This window comes from Amblyomma americanum, chromosome 2 (genome assembly GCF_052857255.1).
Source record: "Amblyomma americanum isolate KBUSLIRL-KWMA chromosome 2, ASM5285725v1, whole genome shotgun sequence".
NCBI classification, from domain to species: Eukaryota; Metazoa; Arthropoda; class Arachnida; order Ixodida; family Ixodidae; genus Amblyomma; species Amblyomma americanum.
Genome location: NC_135498.1, coordinates 17,875,079 through 17,894,441, shown reverse-complemented (window position 1 = coordinate 17,894,441; position 19,363 = coordinate 17,875,079). Strand labels below are relative to the sequence as shown.

At 47.9% G+C, this 19,363-nt stretch overlaps 1 protein-coding gene across 1 annotated transcript in view; it reads right to left on the bottom strand.

Annotated features, from left to right (window-relative positions):
- Window positions 1-16,885, bottom strand: part of LOC144120712 (zinc finger protein basonuclin-1-like) — a 325,073-nt gene extending 308,188 nt beyond the window's left edge. The window contains exon 1 of the mRNA XM_077653367.1: window positions 16,415-16,885. Within this exon, the coding sequence (XP_077509493.1) occupies window positions 16,415-16,505 (91 nt within the window). The 5' untranslated portion in view covers window positions 16,506-16,885. The remainder of the gene's footprint in view (window positions 1-16,414) is intronic.
- Window positions 16,886-19,363: the final 2,478 nt, after the last annotated feature.

The window sequence follows — 19,363 nt, the reverse complement described above, 5'->3', positions numbered from 1 at the left end:
GAGAGGCTTTCGATTAAAGTTTTCATTTGGCACTGCACAAATAGCGCATAAACGGGGCCTAGAGTAAAAAAGATAAACAAAATAAGAGAATTCCCCTGAACCGTTAACTATAAACTACAGTGAAGTGCACATCATGAGCAGAAATTTTGAAGAAGCCATTAGTTTACTGTTTGTTTTTTTTTGCCCAGGTGGCGATCCTGGCCGCAGCTGACGCATTTCGAGACGAAACGCTAGAGGCCCGTATACTGTGCGATTTTAGTGTACGTTTAAGAACTCCAGGTAGTCGAAATTATCCAGAGGCCTCCACTACGGCGTCCCTCAACGCCCGAGTCGTTTTTGGGAGTTAAACCCCCCTAATCTTAAACCTAAACCAGGAGGCTTCGAAGAGTATAAGGCCTGCGTAAACTGAGCCATGGAAGTAAATATTCTCCACTTCACAAATTTAATATGACAATTATAAAAAAAGTCGAAAATGTGAACTGATCAACGAAATATACAATTCGCATCACCACAGAAACTTTATATAACCCCTTCTCAAACCAATACGAAGTAATGAAACAGCCAAGCAGGTCTTAATCATAAAACCAAACATTTCTAAGTGAGAATAAATCCGTTCATTTTCTGCGTGGTTCATCCTTGATGCTCGCCTGAAATTAAATAAAGACAGTCATCAGTAAGCGGCACCAAATGGCGGTGGCGAGCAGATGTCCAAGATTTCTGGGTACAAACACTTTCGCTTCGCAACTGGAACTGCCAGTGCGTACAGGTGATAATAATAATAAACTGGTTTTTGGGGAAAGGAAATGGCGCAGTATCTGTCTCATATATCGTTGGACACCTGAACCGCGCCGTTAGGGAAGGGATAAAGGAGGAAGTGAAAGAAGGAAGAGAGAGGTGCCGTAGTGGAGGGCTCCGGAATAATTTCGACCACCTGGGGATCTTTAACGTGCACTGACATCGCACAGCACACGGGCGCCTTAGCGTTTTTCCTCTATAAAAGCGCAGCCGCCGCGGTCGGGTTCGAACCTGGGAACTCCGGTGCAATTTTCTTTTCCTGCCACAATTCACGGTCTTTCAACTTGCGTTCATGTCTAAAGCTGCCTGCACCAAAGGCACAGTAAATCTTAGAGGCTGTCGTTTCGTTGCTCGCATTTCTTTTCAAAGATCTGCAAAGAGACGTCTATAGATGCTTCTGCTCTTGCTTTGTTTCGACTGTTGTGCATAGTGAGGGATAGGCACTCAGGGAGCCGTGACGATGCGTATATACAAACATGAGACAACAGAGACACCAAACAACCTGTGAAATGTCCTCGGGATAGTCACCATCGATAATCCCACCGAATTTCAGTGGACTGTGTATAGTCGGCGCCGTTTACAGAGTATTCGGCTTGAAGTCGAAATAGAATTCACAGTGAAGGAGTGAGAGATCGTACTGTGCGCGATAACTGCGACAATCAGCAGTACCAAATGCAAGAAAATCGAACGAAGGGGAAGAAGAAAGAAGGCAGAGCTTTTACAGTGGACATCATCATCATCATCATCATCATCATCATCATCATCATCATCATCGTCATCAAAGTTTCACCCAAGGCACAGCCATTAGCTTGACGCCAGTTTACCCTATTCTATGGGGTCTCCCCACTGAACCCTGGCCAATCCCTCGTCGTGGATATGTGCCATGTCACCAAGGCAACAACAACATCACAGTGCTGTTACAGGTAGTGACTGCCTAAGACGCAGACGAAGACAAGGTTAGGCCTCTCGTCGAGAATCCTCCCCCCCCCCCCCCCTCTTTCACGAAGAGAACAGCGCAGCGAGCTATGAAAAAGAAAATTATAGCTGTAACGTAAAATAACAGGAAAAGATCAGAGTGGGTGAGGGAACAAACGCGAGTTAATGACATCCTAGTCGAAATCAATACGACGAAATGGTCATGGGCAGGGCGTATAATGCGAAGGCAAGATAACCGCTGGTCTTTAAGGGTGACGGAATGAATTGCGAGAGAAGGCAAGCGTAGGAGGGGGCTTACAGTGCTTTTGCCTTTTCGCCACAGATATCACGTCATCGTCAGAGCACGTCAGTTCTTTCCGCAGTTTGTAAACTAAAGACTTCGCTACGTTCAGAAAGGTGGCAACTTCCAAGTCGCTGTCATGTGCGGCCAGGGCAACGAGGACTGCATGGCGTTTGATTTCCTGCGTCGACTTGTAAGCTTCCATCTTTGAACAAGCTGCGCAGTATGAATGATAAGGTGCCAATATACAAGAAGCTGCACGACTAAATAGGTGAGGGGACACTGCTGGTTGGGAATAGTGTTCTCAAATACCTCGCGCACCCTGTCTCAAGTTATACGCGAAAGGAAGCATGTAAACAGGCTAGCGGTGCAAACAAAGCAGGGTGGAGCCCGGATACAGGTGCCGTACATTTTCTCCGGGTGACAGCCTGACACACGGGACTAGGCACCGGGACCATACGCGGGTTTGGGTGAGATTATGCTATATCCTTCTGAGAACATTAATCGCCCGCTCACACCGCCGTTAACAAAAGTTCAGCTACGCCAAATTCGTTCGAGCCCTGGGCTTAACTGCGGTTCTGGCGGGGAATGTTCCATTCGCACCAAGACTGCGCACTGACGTCTCTTTAATGAAAACGATATAAAAAGAAAGAAAAAAGGAATGAGACAAATCAAGGTCTACAGAGAGAAGCGTATAAATTCAGTAGGATCGGTTTCACTCGAGGCAAATGGCGGCATTCCGACCTCCCTAAAAGGTGGCGCTCGTTTGGCGAACGAAATCAGGCAGTCGGAAAGGGGGAGCGTGAGGGAGAAAGTGCCATCTCGAGGCGGCAGCGCCAGCGGGAAGGGAGGCTCGTCTGCATACAGCGGCGCTAACCGATCGCTCCGGCCTGGGCCAGCAAAGCCGCCCGAATCAATCAAGGCGCTTCCCCGACAGCAGTGCGCAAATCTCGCCAGCCGACGGGGATAAGCGTCACAGCTGCCGCCTTCGTAGGAGGATACGAAAAGGAGCGGAGAAATTTGAGACCAATTTTCGTTTCCATTGCGACTGAATGGCACGGTTATCGCGACCGTCGGTCCCTGCCACCGGCTTGGGTCCAGGAAAGAATGCCTTCGATTCTTCTTCGTCTTGGGAATTCACGAAGGCGCGGTGCTCGAATAAAGCTGCCATTTTACAATTTTTGGGAGATCCGAAGCTCAGTTTTGTTTAGCGCAGGTTTCTGTCATCTGCCATACGATAACTACAGTGGCGAGTCCTGTAATTCCATGATTAAACAGCGTAAGTCATGGATACTTACACTAAATAAAAACGCTGTGGAGGTACATGACGACGGGTATGTGCAGCAAAAAAATATGACGTCATTTGCAATATGACGTCAGCTGCAAGCACAGGGGCTAACGAAGGAATTGATAGTAGAGAAGCCTGGGAGACCCTTCTGCGGAGCACGGACCCCGTCAGGCAGAAGCAAGCCATTCATCTGGCGGTGGAGGCCGCGAAGAGCCAGCAACTCTTTACCTGCCTTTAATCGCGGGGGTCCCGGCTCCTACCCCCTAGTCCTGCGTGCCGGGGGTAGGGAGTAGGGCCCCCCCCCCCCCCCCCCCTTCCGATGGAAATAAAGGTTTTTGGAATGGAATGGGTTCAACAAATCCAGAATCTGCAGTGCATTCTGTGCAGCTGGCATGTGCATGCTGGAAAGCAGCACACGCATGGCATTCACGATTGGCTTTAGCATTGCAATCACTTGTAGAGGGTTTAATGTGACAGTAACGGGTACCGTGACTCGATTTTAGTAAGCGCTTCTGAGTTGATTGTCGGTGCACTATAAACAGAAAGGAGTAAAAAGGAAGTAACATGTCATCTAGCGCACTCCCTTTCATAAAAGGACAGCTTATTCCCTTTTTACACCCATATAGGTGTATTCGTGTTTAAAGTGTGGTAAGGAACCTTCGGAGCCCCTTTTGCTCAAGGCGTGCTTCACCACAGATGGATTTCGTGTAATCTTTTTGTGCCCTTGCCACTTGCGCTTCCTGAAGACGCTGGAGACTCAGGGCCCATCAAAGGCGCACTTGCGCAGTTATACGGAACAAATATGGCGCCTTGCCACAAAGGGACCTTTCAAGCTCAGAGGAGCAGCTGTGGATGAAGGAAGTCCTTCTTTCTTAATCCAAGGTGTTGCAGCTTGCTTATTTGTATCATCATCATGATCATCATCATCATCATCATCATCATCATCACCACCACCACCACCACCATCATCATCATCGACATCACCATCATCCTTACTACACCCACTGCAGAGCAAAGGCCTCTCCCATGTCTCTCCAATTAACCCTGTCCTTTGCCAGCTGCATCCACCCTTTGCCTGCAAACTTCTCAATCTCATCCGCCCACCTGACCTTCTGCCGCCCCCCGCTACGCTTGCCTTCTCTTGGAATCCACTCCGTTACCCCCAAGGACCAGCGGTTATCTTGCCTTCGCATTGCATGCCCTGCCCAAGCCTATTTCTTTCTCTTGATTTCGACTAGTATGTCATTAACCCGCGTTTGTTCCCTCACCCACTCTGCCCGCTTCTGGTCTCTTAACGTGACACCTATCATTTTTCTTTCCATGGCTCGCTGCGTTGTCCTTAACTTAAGTTGAACCCTTTTCGTTAGCCTCCGCGTGTCTGCCTCATAAGTGATCACCGGTACGATACAGCTGTTGCGCACTTTTCTCTTGAGGGATATCGGTAAACAGCCATTCATGATCTGAGAGAACCTGCCATATGTGCTACACACATTCTTATTCTTCTAGTTATGTCCCTCTCATGATCCGGATCAGCTGTCACTACCTGCCCTAAATAGACGTATTCTTTGCCCTTTCCAGGCCCTCGCTGACAATTGTGAACTGCTGCTCCCTTGCTAATATGTTTAGTATTAATGTATCGACGGTCCCGTTGCAGTCCGGCATCCTCGCCTGTATACTGATGTTTTTGTACCCATCCCTCATGTATTCAATAAATTATTATTATTGAATTTTCAGATTCATGGCAGGAACACGATGGGGCTACAACTACAGCTACATGGATATTCTTCAAAAAGCCTACGATGAAGGAATATTCCGTTATTTCTTGCCAGTTCTTCACAGACTGGCCCGCCGCGGTGGCTCAGTAGTTACGGCGCTCGGCTGCTGACCCGGAAGGCACGGGTTCGATCCCGGCTGCGGCGGCAGAATATCTATGAAGGCGAAATTCTAGAGGCCCGTGTACTGTGCGATGTCAGTGCACGTTAAAGAACCCCGGGTGGTCGAAATTTCCGGAGCCCTTCACTACGGCGTCCCTCGTAGCCTGAGTCGCTTTGGGACGTTAAACCCCACTAAACCACTAATCTTCACAGACTATCGCTAATAAGCAAAAAGGTCACTAGGGGCCGCGCGGAACAACTGCCTGCGAGTCTGTATTGCCTTACCGAAGGGTTCATCTGCATTGGGAGCAGTAGCGGAAACAGGGTGCCTTCCGCTCGACTTCAATGCCTCTCAGGAAACTATGCGAACACATCTCTGGCGTGTGCTCCAAGGAAAAAAAGCACTTCCTGCACCAGATTCACATAACCCACAGTAACTCTGGCTTTGGCCAAGCTGCGAAACTGCAGAGACGTGCTATGCACTTGTTATTTTATTATTTAGATGACACTGGTCCTTTAGACAAACTTACCCCTCCGTTCAGCACTATCACTGCGCGTTCCGTATGCAGTGAACTTTGTCAACCAATTTCCTGCATCTCTCCCATTCCTTCTTTCTCTCACCGAGTCCCTTCCCCCCGCAGAGTAGCAGGTCAGCGGATTTAAACGCCGGCTGAATTCTCTGCTTTTCAATTAAAGACCTTCCCTCTCTCTCTCTCTCTCTCTCTCTCTCTCTCTCTCTCTCTCTCTCTCTCTCTCTCTCTCTCTCTCTCTCTCTCTCTTCTGCTTATATTAATGCATCGCGGAAATATAGCACCGACTTCCAGGAGTCAGCCATAAATCCGCTGGACCAGGAATGTGAAAAGTACTTGCCAAGTTTGTAAAAAAAAAAAATGTAAGAAGAGAGGAGGAAGGATGGGAGAAGTTAAGAAGCAAATTTCTTGAAGTAAAGACGCTTAAGAATTTTTACCTCTTGCATCGTAAGGCGACCGTTTGGAATGCACCACACAAACACTATTAGAAGGAGCCAGAAAGTTTGACGATTGTCATGTATGACACGGCTTGTTCAGCACTCAAACATCAATAAGTCTCCGCTGGTTCTCTACGAGCCCTGTAGAAGTAAGAATTAAGTTCACGGGCAAGGTATGCGACACATTCGATTATACGTCACATGCTTGTAACCTTACCGCAACCGCTCCCAATTGTGCAGAAACTGACGCTGGAGTGGCTGTTTCGGTTTTTTGGGGACAAGTTGAGTCATTAAAAGTCTTCAAAAACTTTAATTATGTCAATTAAAATCCTAAAATACAGGTGTTCATGCTGTATAGCATGGCAAGGTTTTGGGCGTACAACGGCGTAGCCAGAGGGTTGTTCCGGTGTGACCCCCCCCCCCCCCCCCCCAAAAAAAAAGAAAAAAATTCTGAGCTTTGCATTTTTCCTCCTCCCTCCGTTCGGCCTTTTCTTTTTTGGTCCATGCTATTTGCACACAGCATCAATATATTAAAATGTAAAAACAAAATTAGAAGGAGTGTCGGTTTATTCGTGAAAAGATTGATGTACGTTGCCACGGCTCTGTAATAGGAAGCGGTACCTACTGCTGAAAAGAGTCACACTTGTTCGCTACCGCACGAAGTACGGCATTCATTTTAATGGCAGGCACAGTTCACTCAATTAAACATACCTTTTTACGTCAGACTGCTTTTTTATCTTTTGAATTTCCCGCAAATGATCATAAACTATCGCGAAAATAAAATGTGCCTTTTTTCTTCAAAGCGCCTCTGCTGTTGGGCGCAGGTTCACATGCATGGGGTATAAGTTTTGACAGATGCCATTCGCTCGCAGTTGCTGACTTTGTTGTCGAGCAGAAGCTTTTGTGTTGTATATCATGTGAAAATATTTAAAGCGCCGCCATTTTTCGCACGAGTGTTTGTTTTTGTTTGTGAGAAAATAAATGTCTTTACGAATCAAGTCCTCGAAATCCTGTGTGCACTCGTATTTTTACGTACTTACATATTACAGTGAACATTACAACCGACCCTTCGGCCTTATTAAAGCAGAAAAATGACTTAGACATAGTTTGGGCGCAGGCTCCCTTTCTTGTTATTTGTTTTTAACGGCGGCGTATAATACTCCCCGAAAAATCTTTCTGGCCGCGCCACTGGGGGCTACCCTGCTTCACACTTTATTTCCCAAGTGGGACATACCCTGTCCCACTTTATAGTTCCTGCTTAACCTGTTCGATGGATATGCGCTGTCCCACTTGGTTTCATATAATTTAAGTCGATATTTATTAATGCCTTTTTTCTGTTTTTGCGCCGCAAAAATATATCAGTATCCATCGAGTACATTTGTTAGTTTCTTCGCGCCTGACAAAAGGTGACAATGACGGCTGTATTGTCGAACAGTCCCGTGTAAATTAGGTAGTATTTATTTTGAAGCTTATCAAAGGATTATAGTTGTTAGGGCGCTCGGCTACTGATCCGCAGTTCCCGGGTTCGAACCCGACCGCGGCGGCTGCGTTCTTATGGAGGCAAAATGCCAAGGCGCCCGTGTGCTGTGCGATGTCAGCGCACGTTATAGATCCCCAGGTGGTCGAAATTATTCCGGAGCCCTCCACTACGGCACCTATTTCTTCCTTTCTTCTTTCTCTCCCTTCTTTATCGCTTCCCTTACGGCGCGGTTCAGGTGTCCAACGATATATGAGACAGATACTGCGTCATTTCCTCGCCCCAAAAACCATTTATTATTATTATTACTATCAAAGGATTACCGATGAGAAGTGATTCTTGTTGCTTGAGATGCGAGAAATCATAAAACAAAGAAGTTCGGGGAGTTAAATCCACTGTACCAAGACCCAGTTTTTCAGTTCCTTCAGATTTAAAGCGTTTCCCTGATAAATAAAATAAAAAGAGGGTGGCTGAAATATTTAGAGCTGACAGTGTCGTTTGTGAGTACGCCACACGTTTGGTTTGATACCCTAGCCTTTGCAAAAGCGAGTGAACGTTCACGGAGCAGTTCAGCCATTAGTGCTTTAGAAGCTGTCGTAATAACAGATTTTCGTTGAAACAACGCCATCCGACCAGTCCTCGGAACTCTCAGATTGAAAGTTCAGATTTCCTTGTTGATAATTGGAGTTAAATGATAGACTGCAATTAGCAAGCCCACTGCACAATTCCCACACCGTGAAATATTAAGCCTGCACAACACGCCATAAACCCCGCCTCTCAAAAAAAGGAAAGCTGCTGGATTAGAATCTGCGCAGGCTATATGGGCTCATTAACTTTTATTCCTATACACAGCTTGATCTATCTGTTATCACATCTTTGTCTTTAAGATATTTCTTGCTATACTTCCTTCTTTCCTTTTCTTTCCTTCTTTCTTCTTTTCCTTCCTTGCTTCCTTCCCTTCTTTCCTTCTTTCCTTCCTTCGCTCCTTTCTTACTTTCCTTCGCTCCTTTCTTACTTTCCTTCCTTCCTTGCTTCCCTCCCTCCTTTCTTGCTTTCCTTCTTTCCTTCCTTCTTTCCTTCCTTTGCTTTCTTTATTTCTTTCCTTCTTTCTTTCTTTTTTTCTTTCTTTGAATGTAGTACGGCGCTGGCGCCGCGCCTGTCCAGTTCCCTGCAGTAAATAATCCGTAATTTGACAGAATCGAGCGACGCACGCCACCTTCGCAGCGTTTCCGTCCACAAAAGCGCCCCATCATTCTCCCGAGTCAGCGCCGCTGCCGGCCGGCGCGCACAGCAGCCGGACTATCGACAAACACGTCTTGAAACCGAGCAGCCCGCTCGCAAGGCCGAAGCGCGCCTTTGTGCGGCGGCCGGAGATTTTATGCGTCTCTGTCACGGAACGTGACAGCGAGAGCGTCGGAAAAAACGCCTGCGGGGCACGAAGTGACGACGTGCGTGTATACGCTTCGCTCGGGCGAGAGTCGTGCCTGCGTCGGCCTACGCACGATCTGTCTGCGAGCTACTCGGTCGGTGCTTCTGGACTAGGATTTGAGCGGCCATATATACCGCGTAGCTCACGCATTCGAGGCGCACTCGCAATGCCCCAGCGCTAGGAAGAATGGCTCACGCGCTGCGTATCAACGCGTCAGCGCCTGAGCCCCGATGCCGTATATGGACAGCGCGAAACAGGTGTCAGCGAGCAGCAAATCACACCGCCTCGATTGTCCTCCGAGCGTTTCGCGAAGGGCTGCCTGTAGGGTTGCAGAGAATGCACTCGCAACTCTTGCCAGGGAGGGATCAAAGAGAGATGGAGTGATGATGGAGTAAGGAGTGCACACTGAAACGGTAGCGCATTAACTGTGACAGGTTGAACAGCGAGCGCTGAACATTCGCCACAATTTGGTAAAACGCCTGTTATGCGTGCTAAATGCTGCTGGGGTCTTCTTCGGAACAAACTTTGAAATCATCGTCGGCCTCCAGGGTGCGAAGTCGGCGACATTAAAGTCTGGTGCTTTTCAAAAATGCCCTTGACGAATCGAAGGAAAGTAACTCCATCCATTTAGTTTGAAGAAAAAGCCAGCCCCCTACGTACCGCCCCTTTGCGCCTTTCTTGTCAACTAACAGTTTGGTCCATGTCCGTATTGTTGCGACCTGGGGACAGCATTTAAAGTGTCCTGGACATATACGAAGACTACCTGCCCCCAACGACTTCAACGTTTTGTTTAGCACATGAATGCACTATATTGTCTTCCGTGACAATATGCAAGGAATGAAACTCGAAATGGAAAACTGAAACGCCATGCAAGAACACTAAGATATAAGCTCTTGAAGAGGAAATACAAGCCAGGTTGATTAACACTTTTAAATAACAGACTTCTGTCCTTCGAAGAGAAATTAACTAGAGCTAGCATTGACCTTTCCCCGGCTGAGATCGCATTTTGCTGTTGACAGGCATCAATACTTCAAGTTGAAAAGGTTCGTGGAAGAGACAGCATACGGAATATATCGAGCATCTTGCAAGCACAACTTGCCTGTATCTCCCACCAGGAGGACTGTATGTTTTTTTTTCCTCCGGCGCTGTCAGGCAAGGCAGGCCAAGACGTCATCTGTGCCCCGCAGGAGTCTCCTCTTACAATGGGCTGCACTCTGCTGTCCGCTTGTGGGCGGAGATCGCTGTGTTCTGTTCGGTGAGGCTTATTTACTAGAAAAAGCGTGAGTGCTTGTTTCACATTACAGGTCCAATATGCAACTTGCGTAAGGCGTGCGGTTTCAGCCCAAACGATTGGCATTCCAGCACCCCACAGAGCTCAATATTGGATGCAGCTGGCTTGCAAGGAAGCAGCACCCTGGAATAACGATGTCTTGCTCGAATAAATTTTGTCACTCACGCACTCACCTGTGCCTTGCAATCTGGTGCTTCAAACTCAAGCTTCGCTCACTTGCTCACCCATGGGTCTAGCCCTGCCGCGCCTTGCAAACCGGTGCTCCGATCCGATCGAAGCTTCACTCACTCACTCACTCACTCACTCACTCACTCACTCACTCACTCACTCACTCACTCACTCACTCACTCACTCACTCACTCACTCACTCACTCACTCACTCACTCACTCACTCACTCACTCACTCACTCACTCACTCACTCACTCACTCACTCACTCACTCACTCACTCACTCACTCACTCACTCACTCACTCACTCACCTCTTCAAATGATCAGGCCTATGAAGCATAGCGACCATGAAACTTCAGATTCTTATTCGCGCATAAGCCCGATGAACCTCCACAGGAGGTCTCCTGTACAAGCCACCACTATACAGAAGAAAGACAGTTAGTGAGCCGTAAGCATAGGCGGGCAACGCGACCGCCACGCATAATTGACAATGTGAAACAGTCGTGACGAGAGCATTCGTTTTCTGGCATATTCATCAAACGGAACACGCCTCGCGCACACTCTAATGAGTACGCGTTTCGTACAGTACTTATGACCCTCGCCGCGTCTGTACTTATTAATAGTGAATACTGTAGAAGTCTCCAAGGCAGGCGCGTAGTGAGCGGTTTTTGTAGAAGGGGCTGAAGGTAATTTTCTGTGCTGAGCGGGGCAAACGGGAGGGGGGAGTGATGAGCTGGATTTCGGAAGGGGCTCGGGCCTCCCTTGGATAAGTGCCTGCCCAAGGTCACAGTGGAAAGGGAATTTATTGCAATTATTATTTAGAGGGTGAAGAAAACAGACCATATAGCCATGAGTGACTTGCTCCGATTTGTTTTATGGGAAGATTCCGCGAACAACTAAAGAAAATGTGATGCTCGATTTGCCTAGCAAGGGCAAATGCGAATTAGGTGCGCTAGCAGTTCGGCTTTCCCTTCGGTTCCGGTGTTCAGATCCAGTGTTCACGAATGGAAGTTGTTCGGATAGCGATAATGGGTTGGTGTCCATATATGCGGAATTGGTCATTCTCTACATTCATAGATCCCTGGGAATCTCCCTGCCACTTTTGGTGCAGTGGCGCAGCTGTCAAGCGATGCTCCCCTGTCGCAGGTGCTGCGATCGGTGGACCTTGGGTTGCTTGGGTTGGGTTGCGATCCAGGTTGCCCTTCGCCAGCAGCCTCTCACGAGTTGCCTGCCACCTGACACCGTGGGCAGGTGAGCAGTCGGTCACAAAACCGGCTTCAGACAAACAGACAAGCACACAATGACTAAACGCGAGGAATGGCCACTATAAGTGCTACAGCGCACAAAAATTGCAGTGACCGAGAAGTGGCTGCAATTTCGGAAATAATTTTACCGCAGAAATTTACATACAGACTCCCCTTAACCGCCTCTAGATTCTCGAAATGAAGGTAAGCTTCCGCTCCGTCAAGGCTTTCTTTTAAACATGGCTTTTGGTTATTTCCCAGTTTACACGCACACACGAATTCTTGGTTTTTTGTTCACATAATATAGCGCGTGGCATGTGAATAATTTGAAATCCTATGCGCCAAAAACGATGGCTTAAATTCTATGCATTTGTCAGCATGTCAGAGCAAGGACATGGTGCCTGCAATTCATGAGGAGCAAACGGCGGAGCGCCTAATGATATATGAAGTCCAGAAAAGGTGTCTTAGTAACATTTCCATATGTACTTCCTGAGAATAGAACCCCTGAATAAGAAAAATCATCTACACTAAAAGGTTGTGATCGCAGCTTCGGCGCAAATATATATATATATATATATATATATATATATATATATATATATATATATATATATATATATATATATATATATATATATATATATATATATATATATATATATATATAACAACTTTTCCGAGTTTTGAAGTAGAGAGTAATTCTCTTTTCTCTTCTCTTTCAGCTCTATTTTGTCAATAGAGATGACAGAAAATATAGTGGAGTGATGCTCAAATATTCCCGGGTATTGTGTCCCTGTTGCCAACTCAGAACAGGAGCAACAGAAAATCATTTCGAGTGGCCTTTGCCTTTATGCAGTGGGCTCAAACCAAACTAAGTTTCGTACAGTAAACACGTTTTGCAGTTTGACAGGGCCAGCGTTCAAGAGTAGCAGATATATGTTAAGGAAAACTCGAAGGCCAGCCTGATAACTGCACTAGTATTCGTTACTGAGCATATTGGCGATTTTCACAGCCTATATATGGGGCGCCTTAAGTAATCCAGTATGGCAGCGCGTTACTGAGGACTCCTTTCCTTGTCAACCTATCGCTCTAAACATGAATACGCCTATATGGGAGTAAGAAAGGAGTAAGCTGTCCTCTAGAGAACTCCCTTTTTATAAAAGCGAATGCTCAAGAAGACAAGTTACTCCATTTTTACACATTCCTGTTTAGAGTGTAGGTAGAGTTGGGCTTGTTTGTTTGTCAATGCCGGCGACATCGTGGCAGCCAGTCTTTCGTTCTAGAGACGTGGAAGCGTAAGATAATCTGCGCGCGCTTTGGAAAGAACTTAAGGTGTGACACCGACGACGGAGACACTTGTGCAATTAGTAAATGATAAAACTGGAAGCGCAGTTTTTTTAATTTAGCACTACAGGTAATGAAGAGCTAGCCATTTTGGGGCAGGACAGAAAAAAAAAAGCTAGAAAAATTTCCAACCATACTAGCTTGAGTTTTAACAGATACAGTTGCGCCCTTCGTGCTCATAAATTTTTTTGAACGCGTTCTAATTCCTGCATATACGAAAATAAATGTGAATACCGATTTCTAGTGGTGGGCAAGAGTGGACCTTATTTGTAATCAAAGGATGGAAACAAGCAATAAATACAAAGAATAAAGTGCAAAAAGATTCAGAATGAAATGGAATTCGCATGAAATTACATCACCCCACCCTTCGTTCCGCGGAAAACAAAGCGTCATTAGGTGCACTGTCACTCACAAAACTACAGCGCCGTGTGTTTACATAGGCCTTTGCATTGCAGGCAAATCATCTATTTAGAAATATAGCTCGCTGCCAGACAAGACTGCGCTGTCATGGTCCTGAAAGCGTTCCACTACAGAGGGAAAACGTGTTCCCTTGCTCTCTGTGTATTGCTGGCACGTAGCGGATAACTCCCACAGTGAACCTTAGCCACTCTCCTATCTCCTTAGCCTGCAAACATTCATTCGTGTTACAGCGTCCCTAAGATACACTCCCACATGAAAACTCTGACAGCAACGTCTGAACGTGCAGGCGAAGTGCTCGCAACGAAGCAAACGCTACGGTTCCGCTCGCGCAGATACTTCTTAGATTAGTTCCCGGCGCCACCGCCGCATGGCGTCTACTTCGCGAAAATCGCCGATACAGAAAAACATAACACAAGAAAACGTGGACGGAGTACACGTTAGAGGGGTCGGAACAAAACGTAGTTTTCACCACTCTATTCATATTATAATGGAACAAGTTTCTCAGTCCTTGTACTTACTGATAATAATAAAGCCCCTTTCGCCACTATGCAGCGCATGATGGCAGGGTGCCCTAATAAAAGCTGTCTTCTGACAGCCTGACTACGCACGGCCACCCGGCCTTAACTTTCGGTGGTAATACAGAGCAAGTACAGTCTACATGTGTCATCGTTCAACTTCCAGCAAAGCTATCCGCCAATGCAACTTTTTCGTTACATATGCTTCGCAAACAATGCATTGCATTTCTGTATGTGGTGTGAGTGTTAATGCCTAGTGCACGGTGTACATTGTCAACGCACCAAAAATTTAGCACCCGGAGTCGGGCAGTATGGTATCATTAATTGCACTTTTCATGCCGCATTACTATCGATGCGTTCAAAAGCAAACAAAACGAAAAAAAGACGCACTTATGCTGCCGCAAGTACCACTGGGAATGCAAAGTTACAACTCCAGAAGTCTACACTTTGCTGCTGAAAAATTGGATAAAAAACAGCGCACTCATGAAATGGGCATGACGTCGCCAGGCTAGTGCACCCCTGTTAGCTTGTTCGAGCTGCTGAAAATAATTCGCGCCTATAAAACTGCACCATGAGCAGGAAATGAAATGTTCATGCCACACACAGAGGAGGAGAGATAATTGAGAGAGGAGGCCAATGGCGCAAGCATACGGTTGGCTATGTACCCTTTCTCAGCGCGAAAAAGCAGAAACAGGAGACGAGTTGCAGAATGTGTGCTAGCTTTACTGTGAAAGTCACAGTGCACTCACAGGTTGTTTGAATTTGTATTGAGCTTCATTTCCAAAAAGGAAGCGAACACCCCACAGGCGAAAAGCTAACATGTTGCATTAAAGGAGTCTTCTATTCAAACATCTTTTCAGCACTGAACTGCAGAGGCACGGGTGGTCTTCGCAGTATCGGATTCTAGTTGCAAGACTAAAAAAGTCCCATTCAAACTGAAATAGATTATTAGAAAAAAGAACTTTCTGTAAGGAACTTTTCATGTGAACTTCTTAAATCTGCATGACGACCTGACCATCGCGTGACCCAAAAATAAAACGTGGTGCTGCACAGAGTATTCACACTTTATTAATTGGGTGATATTCGCCATTCAGAAAAGAGATGCGGGCACACTTTCTCGATTCTAACTACAAGTTCTAGACAGTGTAAGCTAGAAGTGCTTTCTTAATATGCGAGGTATTTTATCGTCATTTTTGTTCATTTAGCCCTTAACGACGCAACAGCGTACTGAAGCCCTAAACCAATCGCAAAAATTTCGCTCATAAATTACCTAATTTTTATCAATAAATCGCGATTTTTTGCATCTGCTTGAGGGTTACTTATGTTTTCAGCTTTGTTTTCTACTTCGTAAATAAACACTGCGAAATGGCTTTGAAAGCACGTGACAACTAATTTCAGATTCTACCTTAATCAAATGTCGTCGCCACTTATTTTGTCCTCACGATAACCAAAGCACATTTTATACTGTAAACAACCTGTCTTTGAAGACCTCGGATACAGTAGGAAATACAGATATGCCGATGTTAATCAGCGATTCCGGCAATTTCCGTATCAGCTTATGTGAAATAAGGTTGTGGGCCGGGAATGTTGGCAACGCTTGTCGCCGATACCCTGTTGGATGTTGGCTAACCACGGATGTCAGTGCCATATCAGTAGGAGCGGAACAACCTTTTCGAGACTAACCAGTGCTGTTATACGAGTAATGAGCATCACAAATGGCGACTACGGCCAAATAGAGGCGCTGACTTTTTTACAAAAGCCAAGTTCCGTTCAACGTCAACTCGCCGCGATCGAAAAAACAAACAAATAAGTAAACATGACCGGTCGCACTAGGTATCGAGCTGCAGCCCCGAGAAACTAAACTAAGCGCATTTCCGACCGCTATCTCTATCACCGCCCAATAGCGGAACACGCATGCCACGCAGCTTTCGGTCCTCATATTCTCATTTCCGTGCACTCGAAGAAAGCCAATGACCTCAGGGTAATGGGCGATTTCTACTCCTTAGTGCTCTGGAGTACCGTTATTCTTTCTTTCTTTTAATGTTTCAAGCGCTACCGGAAATCATGCTGTTTTCTTGCTTTAATTTTGTTTAAAGAACATTTATCTGTGTCACCTTTTTAAGATCCGAATGGGGCGCTCCCCAGGAATAGCTTCATGACATTGTAAATTAACTTCGCATGCTTCCGACACTTTGAAGTGCGCCTCGTCGAAGAGCAGCACTGAGCCTTAGCCGTTACACGCGGCTTCAAGGTCTCCCTCTGTTCCTCTGGACATAACTATATATCCATAACCTAGCGAACACAACCACAGTCGCAATTCAGTGCATCAGATTCATTGTCAGGTGTCTAAAAATAGCCGATACGATTCAGATGACGGCAACTCACCATTGGCTGCAGCGGTTGAAACGGCTGGCGATGCATGTAGCGACTGGAGCAGGGGTGGCTGCAGGAACTGGAGCCAAGGGTGCGTCAGCATAGCACTCGGGACACAACGAAACCGGTACGCACAGTTCGCCGCTGCCGTGTCAAATTTCGGAAGCGCGCGATCACCGCAGTCAGCACCGAAGCACTCGTGACCGGTCCTGCTTCCCGTAGAAACAGCGCTCACAGAAACCACCAAAGCGTCGCCACACGCTGGCCATTCGAGTGTCACATGATCGACATCATGTCGTCACAGTCAGAGGGAAGGAGGCCTCGGCGACATGTCCCCTCGACGACACGAAGGCACTCGCCGGAGCACGAGTACGAGCGAGCACGCGTGCCCGCGACTTCCGGCGTCCCGGAGGATGCGGCGGCCTCGTGGTTTCTGTCCTGTCGACAGGGCGCCGAGCGACCCGCGGTCGTGTCGCCGTCGGCGTTACGACGTGTCCTCCGATTGGCCGGCGACGACGACCGACTAGGGGGCCGACAGCGGAGGAGGGGGGAGGGGGGGACGACGTTCACGGAGAGCCAGGGGTGGCGTGGGGGGTGCCGCCTGGGGCGTCACGTGCGGTCCTGACGTCACGCCACGCCTTCGGCGCGACGTCGGAGACGTTGTGGCGAAGTGAGCGCCGGGCGGGCGAGGGGAGACACGCGCTTCCCTTCGGCCGCCGCCGCTGCGGGAAAGCTGCTCGGGCGAGCCACGCATGCGCCTGCCGCGACACGCGCGTCGGACGCCGGCGCCGCCGACGACGCCGCCTGGCGCTGGCGCCGCGAGAACTCGGTCGACAGCAGCGGGACCTGCGCTGATTGATCTCCGAAGCGGCGGTGGCCGGCTTCCTCCTCGGACGCGTCGAAGAGCGCGCTCCGCCGGCCGCAGCGCCGGCGAAGGAGCGCGGTTCCCCCGCCGTTTCTAGTCGGGAGAGGGGTTTGGGGGAGGGAGACCCAACGTGGACACGAAGCTGCAGCACAGCCCTGGCTCTTGACCCTCTCACTGCTGCTGACGGAGAAGGGGGGAGGACCATGCACGTAAGAGGAGGAGGAAAACAAAAGCGCAATAACAACTGTTGCAAAATTGGCTCTAACGCGCATTCGCACTTGCGAGTCACAGACGTTGTGCGGCCGGTTAGTTACAAAAACGACATACGCAGGATGGTCGCATGCTGCTCGATTTTGCAGCCTTGCGACCCGGAGTCACTAGCCGCTAAACCAATCAGCGGCACCTAGGGAGTGGGCGGAAGCTTACTCTGCACCCTGCTTCTCGTTGCCGGCAACACAGAGCACCGACAACTATTCTTCCAACGAAACTATTCGGGAAAGCGACTGGCAGGTGGCGCTGGCCAGTGTGAACGTCGGCAGCGTCGGCCCACTCCTTGGTTGAAGATCACAGACGGTCGCTCCCCTTTGCGACTCACAAGTGGGAATGCACCTGCAATATGGCACTCACACGACACGCTGTAAGGTGTTTTCGTTTCCCGTCGCTGCCATGACTTTGTATAACCCCTCCGCAACCGCCTCGCTGCCGCACTTTGACGGAGAAACGATAATATTTTCCACGAGAGTAGCTGCTACGAAATATCGCAATACTAGTTTCACTGCCAGCACACCACACTATAACATTTGCGTCATGTTCATACGAAACTGCCTTGTCACCATCGCTGGCCTGTCGTCACAGCGGCTCTGTTCAATGCGACTGGACAGATTACCAGGCCATTTACCACTCACTCTTGAACATTTATATCTTGGACGTAAGTAAAACATAGTCACGAGCAATAGCATTGATTGACTGACTACCATCCATCACAATAGCAGCGTGCGCGGTGCATGGGATTTTTACTGCAAACAGTTTCTATCAAGTATTTCCTTTTCTCTACATCTTTCTTGTTTGCCTTACCGCCTCTAAAACACACACACACACACACACACACACACACACACACACACACACACACACACACACACACACACACACACACACGCGCGCGCGCGCGCACGCACGCACGCACGCACGAACGCGCGCGCGCACACACACACACACACACACACACACACACACACACACACACACACACACACACACACACACACACACACACACACACACACACACACACACACACACACACACACACACACACACACACACACACACACACATAACGCTCCTGACAAGTTGTCTTTTCTGCAAGCGTTCTAATATTGCGGGAAAGCCAAAGAGCCAGCTATTAGCGAGAGAATTGTGGGAAGTCCGCGCAGGTCTTCAAGCGGCGTGAAATGGCTGGACTCGACGAAGTATGTAGTGGAGGTTTGAAAAGGTGCCAAAGCGCTAAGAATAAGACAACTGAAGCTGCCCAGCGGCTCATCGTAGCAGAAGTAACTGCGCTATTGTTTGCAAGAGAACAGGAAGGGGGGGAAAACAATACGCGCGCTGTGCGAAAATGAACAAGCAGTTAAAAGGCAGTGAGGGGAATTTTAGCAGCACTGCAACATACAGATGATCCATGTCAGGCAAGCAGTTCAACAGTACTGAGAATAATGCTGACATCCGTCAGGCTCCTCTCCAAGGAAAGCATCCAACGACTTCGCGGGATCGCAAAGACCCCCCCCCCCCCACGCACACACACACACACACACACACACAAATAAATAGTAAGTTGAGCGCAGGCAAAGCCGGCTGCATGTAAGACCTACGCGTTATTCAAGAAGTGTGTATTTATTTGTCAATTTATTTCTGCTTGAACGGCCGCTTGTTGGGCTAGTTGGTTCATTTGAACTTGTGTTACAGCGCAAATAAAATTAAGGAAGGGGCGACGACAGAGACCCAGAACACCGCTAATTAACTGGCCCAAACACCTAATCCAGGAAATAGCGATTCCCCAGTATAGATGCGCTTTATGGCGAAAACGAAGGAAATAA